Consider the following 12,866-nt stretch of genomic DNA (forward strand, 5'->3'; position numbering starts at 1 on the left):
AAATAAATAAATGGTTGGATTGGCTACAACAGAATCACATTTTTTTCCCAGATCAAGCTTTACTACATTTACTTCAGATGTCCTGCTGCAGACCAACACCAAAAGTCTGTTTCTCCATCATCATCCTCCCAGTGCTGATGGTGCTTTAAACATTTCAGCTAGACAGTGAACAAGAAAGAAAAGTGGGTTGGGTGTGTTTGAAAAGAGTTTATGAAAAGGATCATCTTTATCAGAGCTTTGTTAGTAGAGGTATGCCTGTACTATTCTCCATCTGGAAGCAGAGGAGCTGTAGGTGAAAGGGGCCTGAAACAAACACTCCCAGCTCACCATTTTTAATGCCTAACCTTAACCTTAAAATCCTTGTTTTACAGTGGCACTGCTCTTCCTGATGGCCGTCAAATTATATCTACAAGTCTCTCCATCCAGAATCTCTCTTATATGCCAACTTATGTCTACAATTTTCTTCTCCCAGGATCTGTCTTAGCACAATGTAACATGATGACATGGCGTTATTCCACAGGAATCAAGTAGGAAAATGTTGCTCACCAGCCAGCAGACACAGAAAAAAAGTGTTGTCTCAAGCTTTGCTGTGCTTCCCTCCTCTCTGCCCCATTTTATAATCCATCCCCAGTAAACCACCAAAACTCCCCCCACCATATTTTATTCACAGCAAATGGAGCAGAAAAACTGGGAAGCAATTTGGACTACAATGAGCATGAGAGAGAGAGTTGTCCCAACCAGCCTAAACAGCATTTTTGCATGTTTTTTTTTCATAATCATTACAACAAAAGCTATCTGTAGTTATGATGCAAGGAATAGGAGGGAGATGCTTTTGCTTGCACTATGTTTGGGGCTGTACTTCCATAATCCCTTACAATTGAACCTGGAGTCCAAAACATGTGGATGTCACCCCATCTCTGCCCTACCTGTTTCCATATGGACAAGAGTCAGCTTTTAGCATGCCAAAGATGGCCTTTTTTATTTCTCCTCAAACATTTTCTCTCTGTGTGTGTATAGGCCTTCAAGTCACCTGTCGACTTATGGTGACCCCATGAATTTCACAGGGTTTTCATAGGCAAGCAATACTCAGTGGTGGTCTTACTCAGAGTAGTTCCTGTGTTCTACTCATGTACAATCTATTGAATTTTGGTGTGGCAGAGTCTCACATCAGAAACAGGACAAAGGATTTATCTGCCATTGCAGGAGAAACATTTGAAATGCCAGGCCTTTCCCCCCTCAAAATGCAGTGATCTCCCAGGGAACTTGAGGAGGAGGGAGTGTGGAGGACAGAAGCGGGTCAGAGTTATATTTTTATAGTCCAGAGCTCTGAAATAAATAATTTCAGAGGATGAAAAATACCAGGCACTGAACTTTACGAACATCAAAATGAGATGAATATTTCATAGGAACTGCGAGCCATGAGCCTGAACCCTGGAAAGGAACATGAATACAGATCTGATAACAAGGATTCCGATGGTTGGACAAGAACATAGGGAATAAGTCAGGGCAGAGAAGGAAACGGGGATGCAGGAGCAGGTGATAGGAAGAAACTAATCATACAATCCCAAATGGCTGCTTCGTACGGGCAAATTCTACTACGGGTAGCACATTAACTCAGAAGTAAGGGTGCTTTGAGAGGAGGCTTTTACTGTGACTCATCCATGGAATATTAAAGGAGGCTCAAATGATGCTGCATTCCATTTCAAACTACCCTGCATTTTCCTGAATGCTGCTCCTAGAGCTTGGGAAAGTTAGGCCTGTTACAGACTGCCAAAATAAAGCTGCTTCGGGTCTCTTTGGAGGTATGCTGTTTAAATGATGCGTGCACCCTAAGAATCTGGAAGCTGCACCAAAGCTGCACTCCAGTGCTTAGGAATGGAGTATGGCTTTGGCACGACCTCCAGACTCTTAGGACCCATGCATCATTTAAATAGCATACCTCCAAAGAGGCCTGAAGCAGCTTTATTTTGGCAGTCTGTAACAGGCCTTAGGTTTTGGACTGCAACTCTCAGAACCAGCACAGCCAGTGACAATGTTAAAGGAGGACTGGGGAAATATAATTAAAAGAATACAAAGTAAAAGAAATCCTTTCCCCAGCATTTTCAGTGTTTTTCCTTCCACACACACACAAACATCCATTACAAGGGGAAAGATGAAATAGCTGCACAATGAATTTTCTTTAGCACGGCTAGAAACTATCTGTCTGGCAACATACTAAACCTCATAGTTTTTGTAAAAGCTCAAGAAATTGACTGACCAGACATAATCCTTAAACATGAACTGTGGCGCTCACAGGTCCTCCTGGTGTATTTCTTTGCCATATACTCTCATACCCTCCAACTGTGCTGATTTGACAAGGACAGTCCTGATTAATTCTGTGCCATTGCACTTTTTGTGTTGCTTTTGAAATGCCCCAGTTTCTCTCTCCTCTTCCCACATTCTCCCTTGGACTTGGGTTTACCTAATTCGTTGCAAACCGAGTTCAAAAGCAGTTTGCATTCACTGAACTCAGGGGGTGGAATCTTCCCATTCCCAGCAGCCTCAGGCAAAAGCAAACTGATGCAGCCCCTCCTAGCTAGTGCATCCTTCATTCATACCTTTTGCCACCTTAATTATACTCTGGTGTTGTTTGGCCACATCTGTCTTGTTTTTCATCTGTGAAATGCTGGTGGGTGTGACATCTTGGGAACATAGGAAGTTGCTTTATATGAAGTCAGGCCAATGAGCCATCTAACTCCGCACTGTAGCAATGGAGAAACTCAAGTTTGGGAGTAAAAAAAATTGGCCATCCACTTCCAGATTCTTGGAGTTCCTATTATCTGAAGATTTTCAAATTGGGAAACCTTAATTAAGCTTAGTTACTACCAATAAACTATTTTTGGTCTTAATTTTTTTGCTTGTGGTCCCACTGACCACTGGGGGGGCGGGGAGAGGATTGTCTCTGAAATTGAATTGCCCCTCAGGGTAAAAAAAAGGGGGAAAGAAAGTCCTTACCTTTGGTTACATGAACTAGGTTCAGGAGAAATGCTTTTGTTAACTGGAAATGACAATGCAGAAATTGATCTCTTTCATATACAAAATATTTGGTCTAGTACACTGCTACAGCCTTGCCTTCCCCCAAGGCAAAATGAGTTAGTCCCAGTATCCAAGAAAACAGCTACAGCCATTATATGACTGTATGACTGTATGGCGTCTGAACTCTGGCTTGTAACTAAATCAATAAAATACAATTAATGGCGCTGTGCATGTGGGGAGCCACTAGCAAACTCACTCATTATGGCTGCCAGGAAGTTTAAAAAAAGAACAGTCATAAACCAGTGGCAATGTTTCTGGCTCCCCCACATATGTAGCCTTGTTTACAATAACCCTTTCCCACTTGGCAGTGTAGCCACATGCATGCTTGTACACTGAGGCATCTGGTGGCATATGAATCAGCTCCGAATCCATATGCAAGGGCATACAACTTTGGAAGAGTGTCAGAATTTTTGTTTACAAAAATCTCGACTTCTAGGCCTAAGTGTCTCTGAGCATATGTAGACACATTATACACTCACTCGTACACACATACGAATAAACAAATGACGCTTTACAAGTATCTGCACACAAAACACATGTGTGCTGCTTTGTCAACACATGGCGCTAGCTGCTTCCATAAGTGAGGAGTAAAGTATCGTGTGACGGCCAGGTGTGCTTGCGCTTCCCCGTACAATGCAAAGTATTCACTACAAATGCACTCCCTCCATTCTCCCATGTGAAGCCCTATCTCACAGGAATGTGCAACAACAACGCACATGTGCATGGTGCAATGCAAAAATGGCTCCATTGAAATTTGACCCATTCCCCACCCTCACACTTTCGTCTTCTAATTTTGGTCACTAGACAGATATACAGAATTCTAGATAGACATATAATATTGTAGCTAGATGGGAGCTCTAGAACAGCCTGCACTATTGTGTGGTACATCTCTTGTTAGGACTGTTTGCTGGCAGACATAATTCTGTGCCCATGGACTGGGTACTTGGGGGCATCACTGGGGGGGCAAAGAATGGGGATTGCAAGGGGTGCCATCCTAAGGCAAAGTGACACCACTGTTCCCCAAACAACTGCCTTTTGGCATAAATGGGCTGTGGCATTCATGCCCATCCCTTTAAAACCTGGAGGTCTGCGGAAGAGAAGATGTGAGTGGGGTGACGCTCAATGGGCAGGTTTTTTTAAAATACACTTTTGAATTTTTATTCAAAAACATCACATCTTGCCAAAATTTCACTTCAATCATATACAACTTTGTAAATGCAAATGCATTTAGGCTGTGCTTATGATACCACAATTTAAAGGTATAATTATAATTTTGCTAGTTGTTTATGTCACAACTATTGCCATTACATTCAGAGATATACAGAAAATATGATTTACCAGTTGCAAAAAAAAAAAAAAAAACCCAACACTACTAAGGATTCTGTGTAGTGTGTTATGGGAGGAGATCAATGTTGGGGTTACACCATGAGTTACCACACCAGGTGATGCCACTCTGGTTACCTACTAGGAAACTCAAAGAGTATTCTATAGATTATATATATTTAAAGGCTGAGTACTATAACCCAAGTCTAGGGTGGATATTGTGAAAAATATTCTAAATCTAATATTGTTTTGAGTCCAGGTGCAAGTTTGCAACTCATCTTCAGTTACATAATTAAACAGAACAATTTTAAGGCACAAGCATAAAATATGCCCTGATTTTTTAAAAACATCAAAATTTCACCTAGTTCTCCGCTTCTTCAAATGATGAGACTGTTTTGCATTTTTCTTTATTCTGTCCTGCAAACTATCATTTTCTCCAAAGATTACTCTAGTGATGCAAAAATATAATAAAAAGCATAATAAAATATATTCATGAAAACATTACAAATATGGCTGTTCTCCAACTATCCCAATTTATGAGGGACAAGTCCTTTTTTCTTTGGCTGTGAAAAAAACATTGTTCCAATTTTGTCTTCCAAACAAAATTTTGAATAAATTGAATATTTAAAAAATGTACTAAATCATAGCATAGTAAGAGAAGGGATATGAAAGAAATATAGTGCATTCTTCATAGAAAAGATAGTCGTTCAGCAGCTCGAGCCACTGCATGTTTACTCAGAAGCAAATTATATTCTGCTAAATGTTGCTTACTCCCAGGCAAATGTGTACAGAACAGAATGCAGACTTATGCACTTCTTAATGCATGTGTGCAGAAAAGTTAAGTCCCAGTGAGTTAAGTGAGGCTTAGTTCCTAGTAAGTGAGTTAGCTCTGATCCAAAGCATACCTAATTCCCTGGTAAATCAATTGAACATGACATGGAGAATTTTTTTCAAGCATTAAATGAACTCTTGGGAAGGGCAGATGAACAGATAATAGGAGCAAGTAGGAAATGAAGCAGGTGGAAAGGATTCAAGTTTAGGCAACACTGCACCCTGCAGAAACTAATTCTTTCAGTTAGTCTCAAAGATGCTACAAATGTATATAGATGTGGACAAAAATGCCTATATATTGCTTCACTTCCACCCTTATCAACACTAGAGCTTAAGGGAAAAACTCAATTTGGGGGGTTACAGCTTTCTTTTCTTTTATGGTGCTATAATAATAACAACAACAACAACAACAACAACAATAATAATAATACAGAATCCTCCAGTCAGCACAGACACTGAGCAAGCTGATTGAAGTTCAAAGAGTTTAGCAATTTTTTGGGGGAGGGAAACTCACTTTCCCAAATATTGCCCCAACCCATTCCCGCCCCACCACATTCGTTTCTTTCCAAATAATGTTGTTATTGAATTTAGGTTTTGAGTCACAACTATATCTTCATTCTTAGATCCATGACTCAGTCCCACTTCAGTGCACTAAGTAAAGGGTATGCAAGGCGATCTTACAGAACCTTTTAGACTAAGTGAAAACATTGGAGTATTAACTTTTGTAGACATGGTCTACTTCCTCAGATGCATGGTGTTCACTTCTTTCACTCAGTTTCGCTCAATTAGTCTCAAAGGTGCTGCAAGATCAATTGCAGATTAACATGGCTATATCTATGAGTACAGGATGGACAACCATGGAATAATCTACTGAGAAAGAGCAGGTAGACCAACATCTTCAACTATGGGCAGCAATGGAAGGTCAAGGCTTCAGGCAGCAACCCACAGTTTTAAAAAATGAGGATGTCAAATTGTCCATCTGTTTCCATCACCCCACTGCTCCCCAAAGATCTCATGCTGATATAACTGATGCTTCCCCTCTCTCCATGTTTAAACTCACAAAAACTCTGCAAGGTGCATCAGACTAAGTGCTGCTGACTGGCCTTCTGTGATCAACGGCTATGCAGCTGCAACTGAATAGGGATTTGAACTTTGGTCTCTTCAGTTCAAGTGTGACATGTTATATGGTATACAAAACTGACTTTTGGGAGGTTGAGAGAAGGAAAAGTTGCAAGCCATGTAATTCACATCTTATTAAGGAGGAGCACACAATTGCCTTTGGACTTTGAAAACAAAATAGTGAGTTATAGGTCCCTTTATTTGATATAAATTGAGGGACTTTCAGTATCATCATCATTAGAAGGTAACATCTTCAGAGCTCTGATTTCCCACTGACTGATTGTGACTCATCATAGGGAAGCTAGAGAGGGCTGCAATGAAGCCTTCAAGGCCAGTTTCTTTGGCACATCTTTCCTTAAAGCCTTGATGCCTTCATTCTGTTCCATGTGTAAGATCTGTATGAATGCAATTCCTTCCCAAGCCCAAATCCACACATAAGGACAGAGGTGAGTAATCTTTGCCCATCTCACTTGCTTTGGCCTACAATTCCCATTACCCCACATAGCAATGGGAGTTAGAACTCATAATGTCCCGAGGCCCAAAGGTGCAAGTCTTAAGTTTTCACATGTGTATTTTGGCCATTGTTCTTCTGCAGCAGGAGTGAACAAACCCTGGGACCACATGGATCCCCCAAAGTTGGTTTTATGGCTCTCAGCCTCTCCAGATATCTGGGCCACCCTTTATGGGTCAAAGTGTGGGGTTGTTATTTTTTTATATATATGTATGTATGTATGTATTAAAAGTAAGCAATAATTTATAACGGACATTATAACATACAAACAAATCCATAATAACATCCCCAGGAGGGTTGGCTCCTGGGGATGTTATTAAGTGTTATGCATTAAACACCAACCATAGTTGTTCACTGCTTGTCATTCAAATATGTTCCTGTTTGGAAATGCAGAGAGAAGCCTTAACCAAAGTATGGGCTGTACCCCAATTGAGGTGAAACAAAGGGGTAATCCTTCTTAGTTGGCAAGGAAGACAGGATAAGAAACATTTAATTTAGCCCACTTGTTTCTAGCTAGAAGATGGATGCACAGAGCAGAGCAGAGGGTGAACCCTGGCATTATAACCACTGGGAAAGAGGTAGATACAGACAAACGCCCCTTCCCCTCAAGAGTCTTTGTGAGCTGTAGTACCAAATCAGCCTTACACGTTGTAGCAAGCTGCTGACCTTCTAGATGGGCTGGGGATCTGTACACAGCCCTTTCCTTTTGTCCAAAGCTGAGCCCACCAAAAGTGGAGAGTTTGTCCACTCAACCCCCTTCCTGGAGATGTCATGAGTTGGAGAATCAGGTCCAAGTTGGAGAATCAGGTCCAAGTTGGAGAATCAGGTCCAAGGAGATCAAGCAACCCTACTGCTGGTTCAGACTAAAGTTGTGTTCAGTGCAGCATCCCATTCTCAAAACAGTCAGATACCAACAGACACCCCATATGCAAGACATAAATGACACAGCACCTTCCCACATGTGTTCTACTCCGATAAGGCATATTTAGAGTCATCCTACCTACCCCTGTTACTGATCCAACACATATCTATCATTAGCAGTTATTGATAACCTTCTCCATGAATTTGTTGCATGCCTGCTGCTCTGGTGGCCTTGTTGGGCTTATTAATTCATCCATTTAACTGTGTCCTGTGAAAATATTGCCTTTCACCTTCCCTGAATCTTCCACTCTTCTTCTTCACTGGTTGACCCTTTGGTTCCAGTATCATCATAGGAAAAAAAAGCCTTCTCCATATCTATTTTCTCTATACCAGCCATAAGTATATACTTACTTTTCCTAGACATCTGTTATGTCTCTCTTGACTCAGCAGTTTCCCCTTTCATCCTGGGAGAGTTGCCCCTTGATCATTTCAACAGCCTTTTTCTCCACCTTTCCCACCTTTCCCCTATCCTTTTTCTTTAATGTGCAATGAACAGACCGTACACGGCATTCTGAGTGCAATCCCAGTTTTATTTTCGATTGCCACAAGCAGCTGCACATTGGGTTGACATTTTCATCGAGACATCCATCAAAACCCCAGCGCACTGTCCTGAATGAATTTCCTTGCTAGTAACTGAGTTTAGCACTGCAGCATTAGACAGAGTTAACAATCTTTCCCCTCGTCCCAAGAAACCTTGAGATACTGTAATTTTGGGGAAAGGCCAGAGAGTCACAGAGAGTTCATGACAACTTTACCAACCAACGCTCCACCAATTCCTTTGGAGAAAATTCATGACTATTGAAGCCATATAACACTCATACCAGGTTTTCACTGTGGTTCTGGGAGTTTTCTTTCACAGTGGAGCTGTTTCTTTACAAAGCACATAAAGCTTATTTAACTCTGCATCTATTAACAGATCACAGACTTCACTGCTTAACAGTCGGAGAGAGAAAATGGCATCTGATCTAAAAGGAGCCTGTTGCCAATACATCATCATTCTTTTCTACCCCTCTCCAAACTGTTCTTCTTTCCAAATAGTGGCAAACCTGCTCCTGATTCTACCTCCCATCATCTCAAGGGCCTCCTCACAAATCCATTGTCAAGGGTGAAGCAGAAAGCTATGGCCAGAATCTGGACATCAACAACCACTTTTTATAAAGAGGAGTCAGCACATAAAAATCTTATTGTGAATAACAGGCCAACTCTTACACAGCTGGACTAAGTGTAGAGGCACAGGTTGCAAACGGCAGCAGCAACACCCCTCTCCAAGAAAGATACAAAGACAATTTGCCGTGAGTCAAACAACAGCAGAAAAGGAACCATAATCAAGTCACAGCATGCTTTAAAATGCCATCACTTTTCTGAGTGGACAAATGTGGCAAAAAAATAAAATAATAATCTAACCTGTGGCAGGCAAGTACCAATGGCTATTTTTTGGTTCTTTACAGTCACAAGCCATGCACAGAGAATCCATCCCATGCTTCCCATAAAGGACCTCCCCCCCTTCTCTGCCTGCCACACCTCCTGAATCTCCAATGTAACACTTTCGGCATGCATTAAACAGCATCTGCCAGACATTTGTGGGCACCCAAAACTACGCATCCCTGGATGCTTCCAGTTGTCAGAGACTCAGTGTTTTTCAGTGCTTGCCACCAGATCTCCAACGTAATCCTCGGCATGCATTAAACAGCATCTGCCAGGTGTGGAGAGAGGTGTTTTGCTAGCTTTGTGGACACCCAAAACTACACATCCCTGTCAGAGTCTCAATGCTTTTTGGTGCTTATCACCAGATCTCCAACGTAACCCTTGGCATGCATTAAACAGAATCTGCAAAGTGTGCAGAGACATGTTTGGCTAGCTTTGCGGACCCCCAAAACTACACATCCCTTAATGCTCCTAGCTGTTGGAGACTCAATGCTTTTCAGTGCTTGTCACCAGATCTCCAACGTAACCCTTGGCATGCATTAAATAGAATCTGCCAGGTATGCGGAGACGTGTTTTGATAGCTTTTGCAGACACCCAAAACTACACATCCCCAGCTGTCAGAGACTAACTGCTTTTCAGTCCTAGGGTTAAAAAAAAATCCCATGCCCTGCCACAACCAGGCATGCTTTCAAACTGCTACAAGAGCCACTGCTAGGATCTTTGCAAAAGCATCAGCAACATGCAACAACCGTTCATCGGTGATCATTGGTAACCCATGTTGCCCCCCTGCCCCCTTCTCCCCCCCCCCAAAAAGACAAGAACAACCCAAAGGCAAGCCTGGGTTCCTACCTGAGGGTGGCGCTCTCCCCTTGCCGGACGGTGACGTTGTCCATGGCCTTGGGGAAGGTGGCATCTCCGCCGCGGGCTGGCACTCCTGCGGGCACAAGGAAGAGGAGCCTGAGACCCAGGACCACCAGGCAGCGCCAGGGCAGCACCAAGCCCCCCCAGACCCCCATCTTGTCCTCTGCAGGGACTCTTGGGGGGTGTCTTTTCCACAAGGCAAAGCAATAATAATAAAACCAAAAAACTGTATTTCAAAAAAATTGAAACTCTGTACTGTATATATATTTAGTAGATGGGAGGGGCAGGGGAGGGGAAGGGAGAGGGAGGGAGGGAAGGAGGACCCCCAAGCTCTGCTGTGGCTCCCAAAATCCAGCTTAGGTTAGCAAAGATGCGAGCGTCCCAAACAGCATCCAAAAAGAGAGGAACAGGAGGAGGAGAAGGAAGAGGTGCCCGAGTTGCAATGCCCAGCATCCACTTCCCAAGTGCAGCCTCTCCTTTAGGCTAGCCCAGCTGGCCTCCTCGCTAGCCAAACTCCTCAGCTGGGCTGGAGGGGGCAACTCCTTCCTTTGCCCTCCCAAAGGTGCCCGATTGTTGGCACCAAGAGGGCACCGATGCCCCTCCAAAGGAGCGGGCAACTGGATCAAGAAGACATGGGTCCCTATTTCCTTCTTTGCTGCTGCTGCTGATGATTCTGATTCTCAGATCTTTGGAGGAAGGCAGCTTGGCTCAAAGGTCTGGCAAGGAGCTCAGCAGCCAAACGGCGGCGACTTTGAAGAGCATCCCAGCCGCAGCTCCGCTCTGGGCTCCGCGGAGCCGCCTCAGCCTCAGCCTCATCCTCCTCCTCCTCTGCCTGGCTGCCTCTCCGGCGCTGCAGCCTCGCATGGGTTGTCATGGCAGCATCTCCATCACTGACCAACGCTAAGCCCAGCCTTAGCCCAGGCAGCCCAGCCCAGGGCACCCAGAGAGAGAGAGAGAGAGAGGCTCGCCTGCTTTAACCCTCCTGGCTGGGCTGGCCCACCTCCAGGCACACCTGCTCAGGACTCTGCCTTGGGGAAGCCCTCCAATTGTCCTCTCATATATATTGCCCTCATGCTGCCAACTGCTTCCTTTCCATTAGTCTTGAAGGTGCTACAAGATCTCTCTGCATATATGCAGAGAAATCTTGTAGCACTCAAGACTAATGGAAAGGAAGCAGTTGGCAGCATGAGGTTTTGCAGGCTTCAGTCTGCTTCCTCAGGTGCATGGAGTCTAGGAAAGTTCTTTCTTTTGATTTGTCTCAAAAGTGATATACATATACATAAACACACACACACAAGTTAGTTGGCCTCAAAGGTGCTGTGTGTGTGTTAGATGATCTCAAATGTTATATATATATATATATATATATTAGAGAGAGATAGATAGAGATAGATAGATAGAGAGCGAGAGAGAGAGAGAGAGAGATCTTAGGATCCTTGAGACTAACAGAAAGAAAGAAGTTGGCAGCATGAACTTTCCTAGACTTCAGTCTACTTCTTCAGATGCACTACGTCTAGTAAAGCTTATCCTAGGGGGGTTCTTTCTTTCAGTTAGTCTCAAGGGTGCTAAAATGATGCCCAAACTACCAAAACAAATGCAAAGATCCCCCAAGTGCTATTTGCATCCTCATCTTTTGCTCTGTCCCCACCATCTTCACAAATACACCTGTGCTTTTAAAATGGTTTTAACTGTATAGATAGTTTGATGATATTTTTAACTTGTGCATTTATTATATTTTTTAAATTATGTTGTAAGCCACATTGTGTCGTAGACCAGGAAAAGAGCAGGATATAAATATAATAAAATTAATAATAATAATAATAATAATAATAATAATAATAATAATAATATCTCTAACACCAACACCAATTGCAAAACTGTTGCTAGTACATGTCACAAGGTTTGAAAAAGATGTGTACACTTAATGTGTCTTTGAAATCCAGAGTGTTTAGAAAGTCCCCAATTTTGATCCTGTTCTTGCTGATTTTATACTGGGTTAAAATGAACTGGCCTGGCATAAAATGTCTCTGTTCATACTGTGAGCCAAAACAAAATATCAGGGATAAACAAAACATGTAGGAATTTCCAGAATCAAATTAAATCTGGGATTTTCTGGTCTTTTTAAATCAGTCTAGATATCCCCTTATGTCTGCCCAGATGAGATACTCCTCTCTCTGTAAATCACTCCAAAGCCATTCCATATGTGGCAATGGGTTTGGGACTATCCCTTGAATACGTCTCAATTGTTTGTATCATCACAACAACATATTACCCTTTGCCTATTCTGAGCACCATTAAATTCTTCTTTTGCAGGTGGGGGCTTGCTGGATCATACCCATGAGCATCATATGGTTGCTCTAAAAACCTGAGGATAAGTGATAGCACCTTGTGTGAACCTTTGCCATGGAAAAGGCTCAAATTATAAGGCTGCATCCGCACTGCAGATATAATCCAGTTTGATACCGCTTTAACTGCCATGGCTCAGTGCTATGGAATTAGGGGAACTGTACTTTTGTGAAACATTTAGTCTTCTCTGTCAGAGAGCTCTGGCGCCACAACGAACTATGTTTCCCAGAATTCCCTGGCAGTTAAAATGGTGTGAAACTGGATTATTCCTGCAGTGCGTATACAGCCTAAATGTGTCAAAATGAAAGCCCTGTAAGCTCATTCATATGTGAAAGGCAACCACAGAAGGATCTGTTGGTAACCACCAGATCCTTTGCAGTCAGATATTCCACTCGACCTCAGAATAATAATAATAATAATAATAATAATAATAATAATAATAATAATAATAATA

General features: G+C 42.6%; 1 protein-coding gene across 6 annotated transcripts in view; it reads right to left on the reverse strand.

The window, feature by feature from the left end:
• NTM (neurotrimin) overlaps window positions 1-12,866 on the reverse strand; it is a 1,011,020-nt gene that overhangs the window by 409,820 nt on the left and 588,334 nt on the right. For 3 of the 6 annotated variants that reach the window (XM_042475320.1, XM_042475319.1, XM_042475315.1), the window contains exon 1: window positions 10,055-10,301. In XM_042475320.1, the coding sequence (XP_042331254.1) occupies window positions 10,055-10,221 (167 nt within the window). In that variant the 5' untranslated portion in view covers window positions 10,222-10,301. Of the gene's footprint in view, window positions 1-10,054; window positions 10,304-12,866 lie in introns of those variants that run through there. The other 3 variants (XM_042475314.1, XM_042475321.1, XM_042475318.1) reach the window with 3 other exon arrangements.

Source organism: Sceloporus undulatus, chromosome 6 (genome assembly GCF_019175285.1).
Source record: "Sceloporus undulatus isolate JIND9_A2432 ecotype Alabama chromosome 6, SceUnd_v1.1, whole genome shotgun sequence".
Taxonomy (NCBI): Eukaryota; Metazoa; Chordata; class Lepidosauria; order Squamata; family Phrynosomatidae; genus Sceloporus; species Sceloporus undulatus.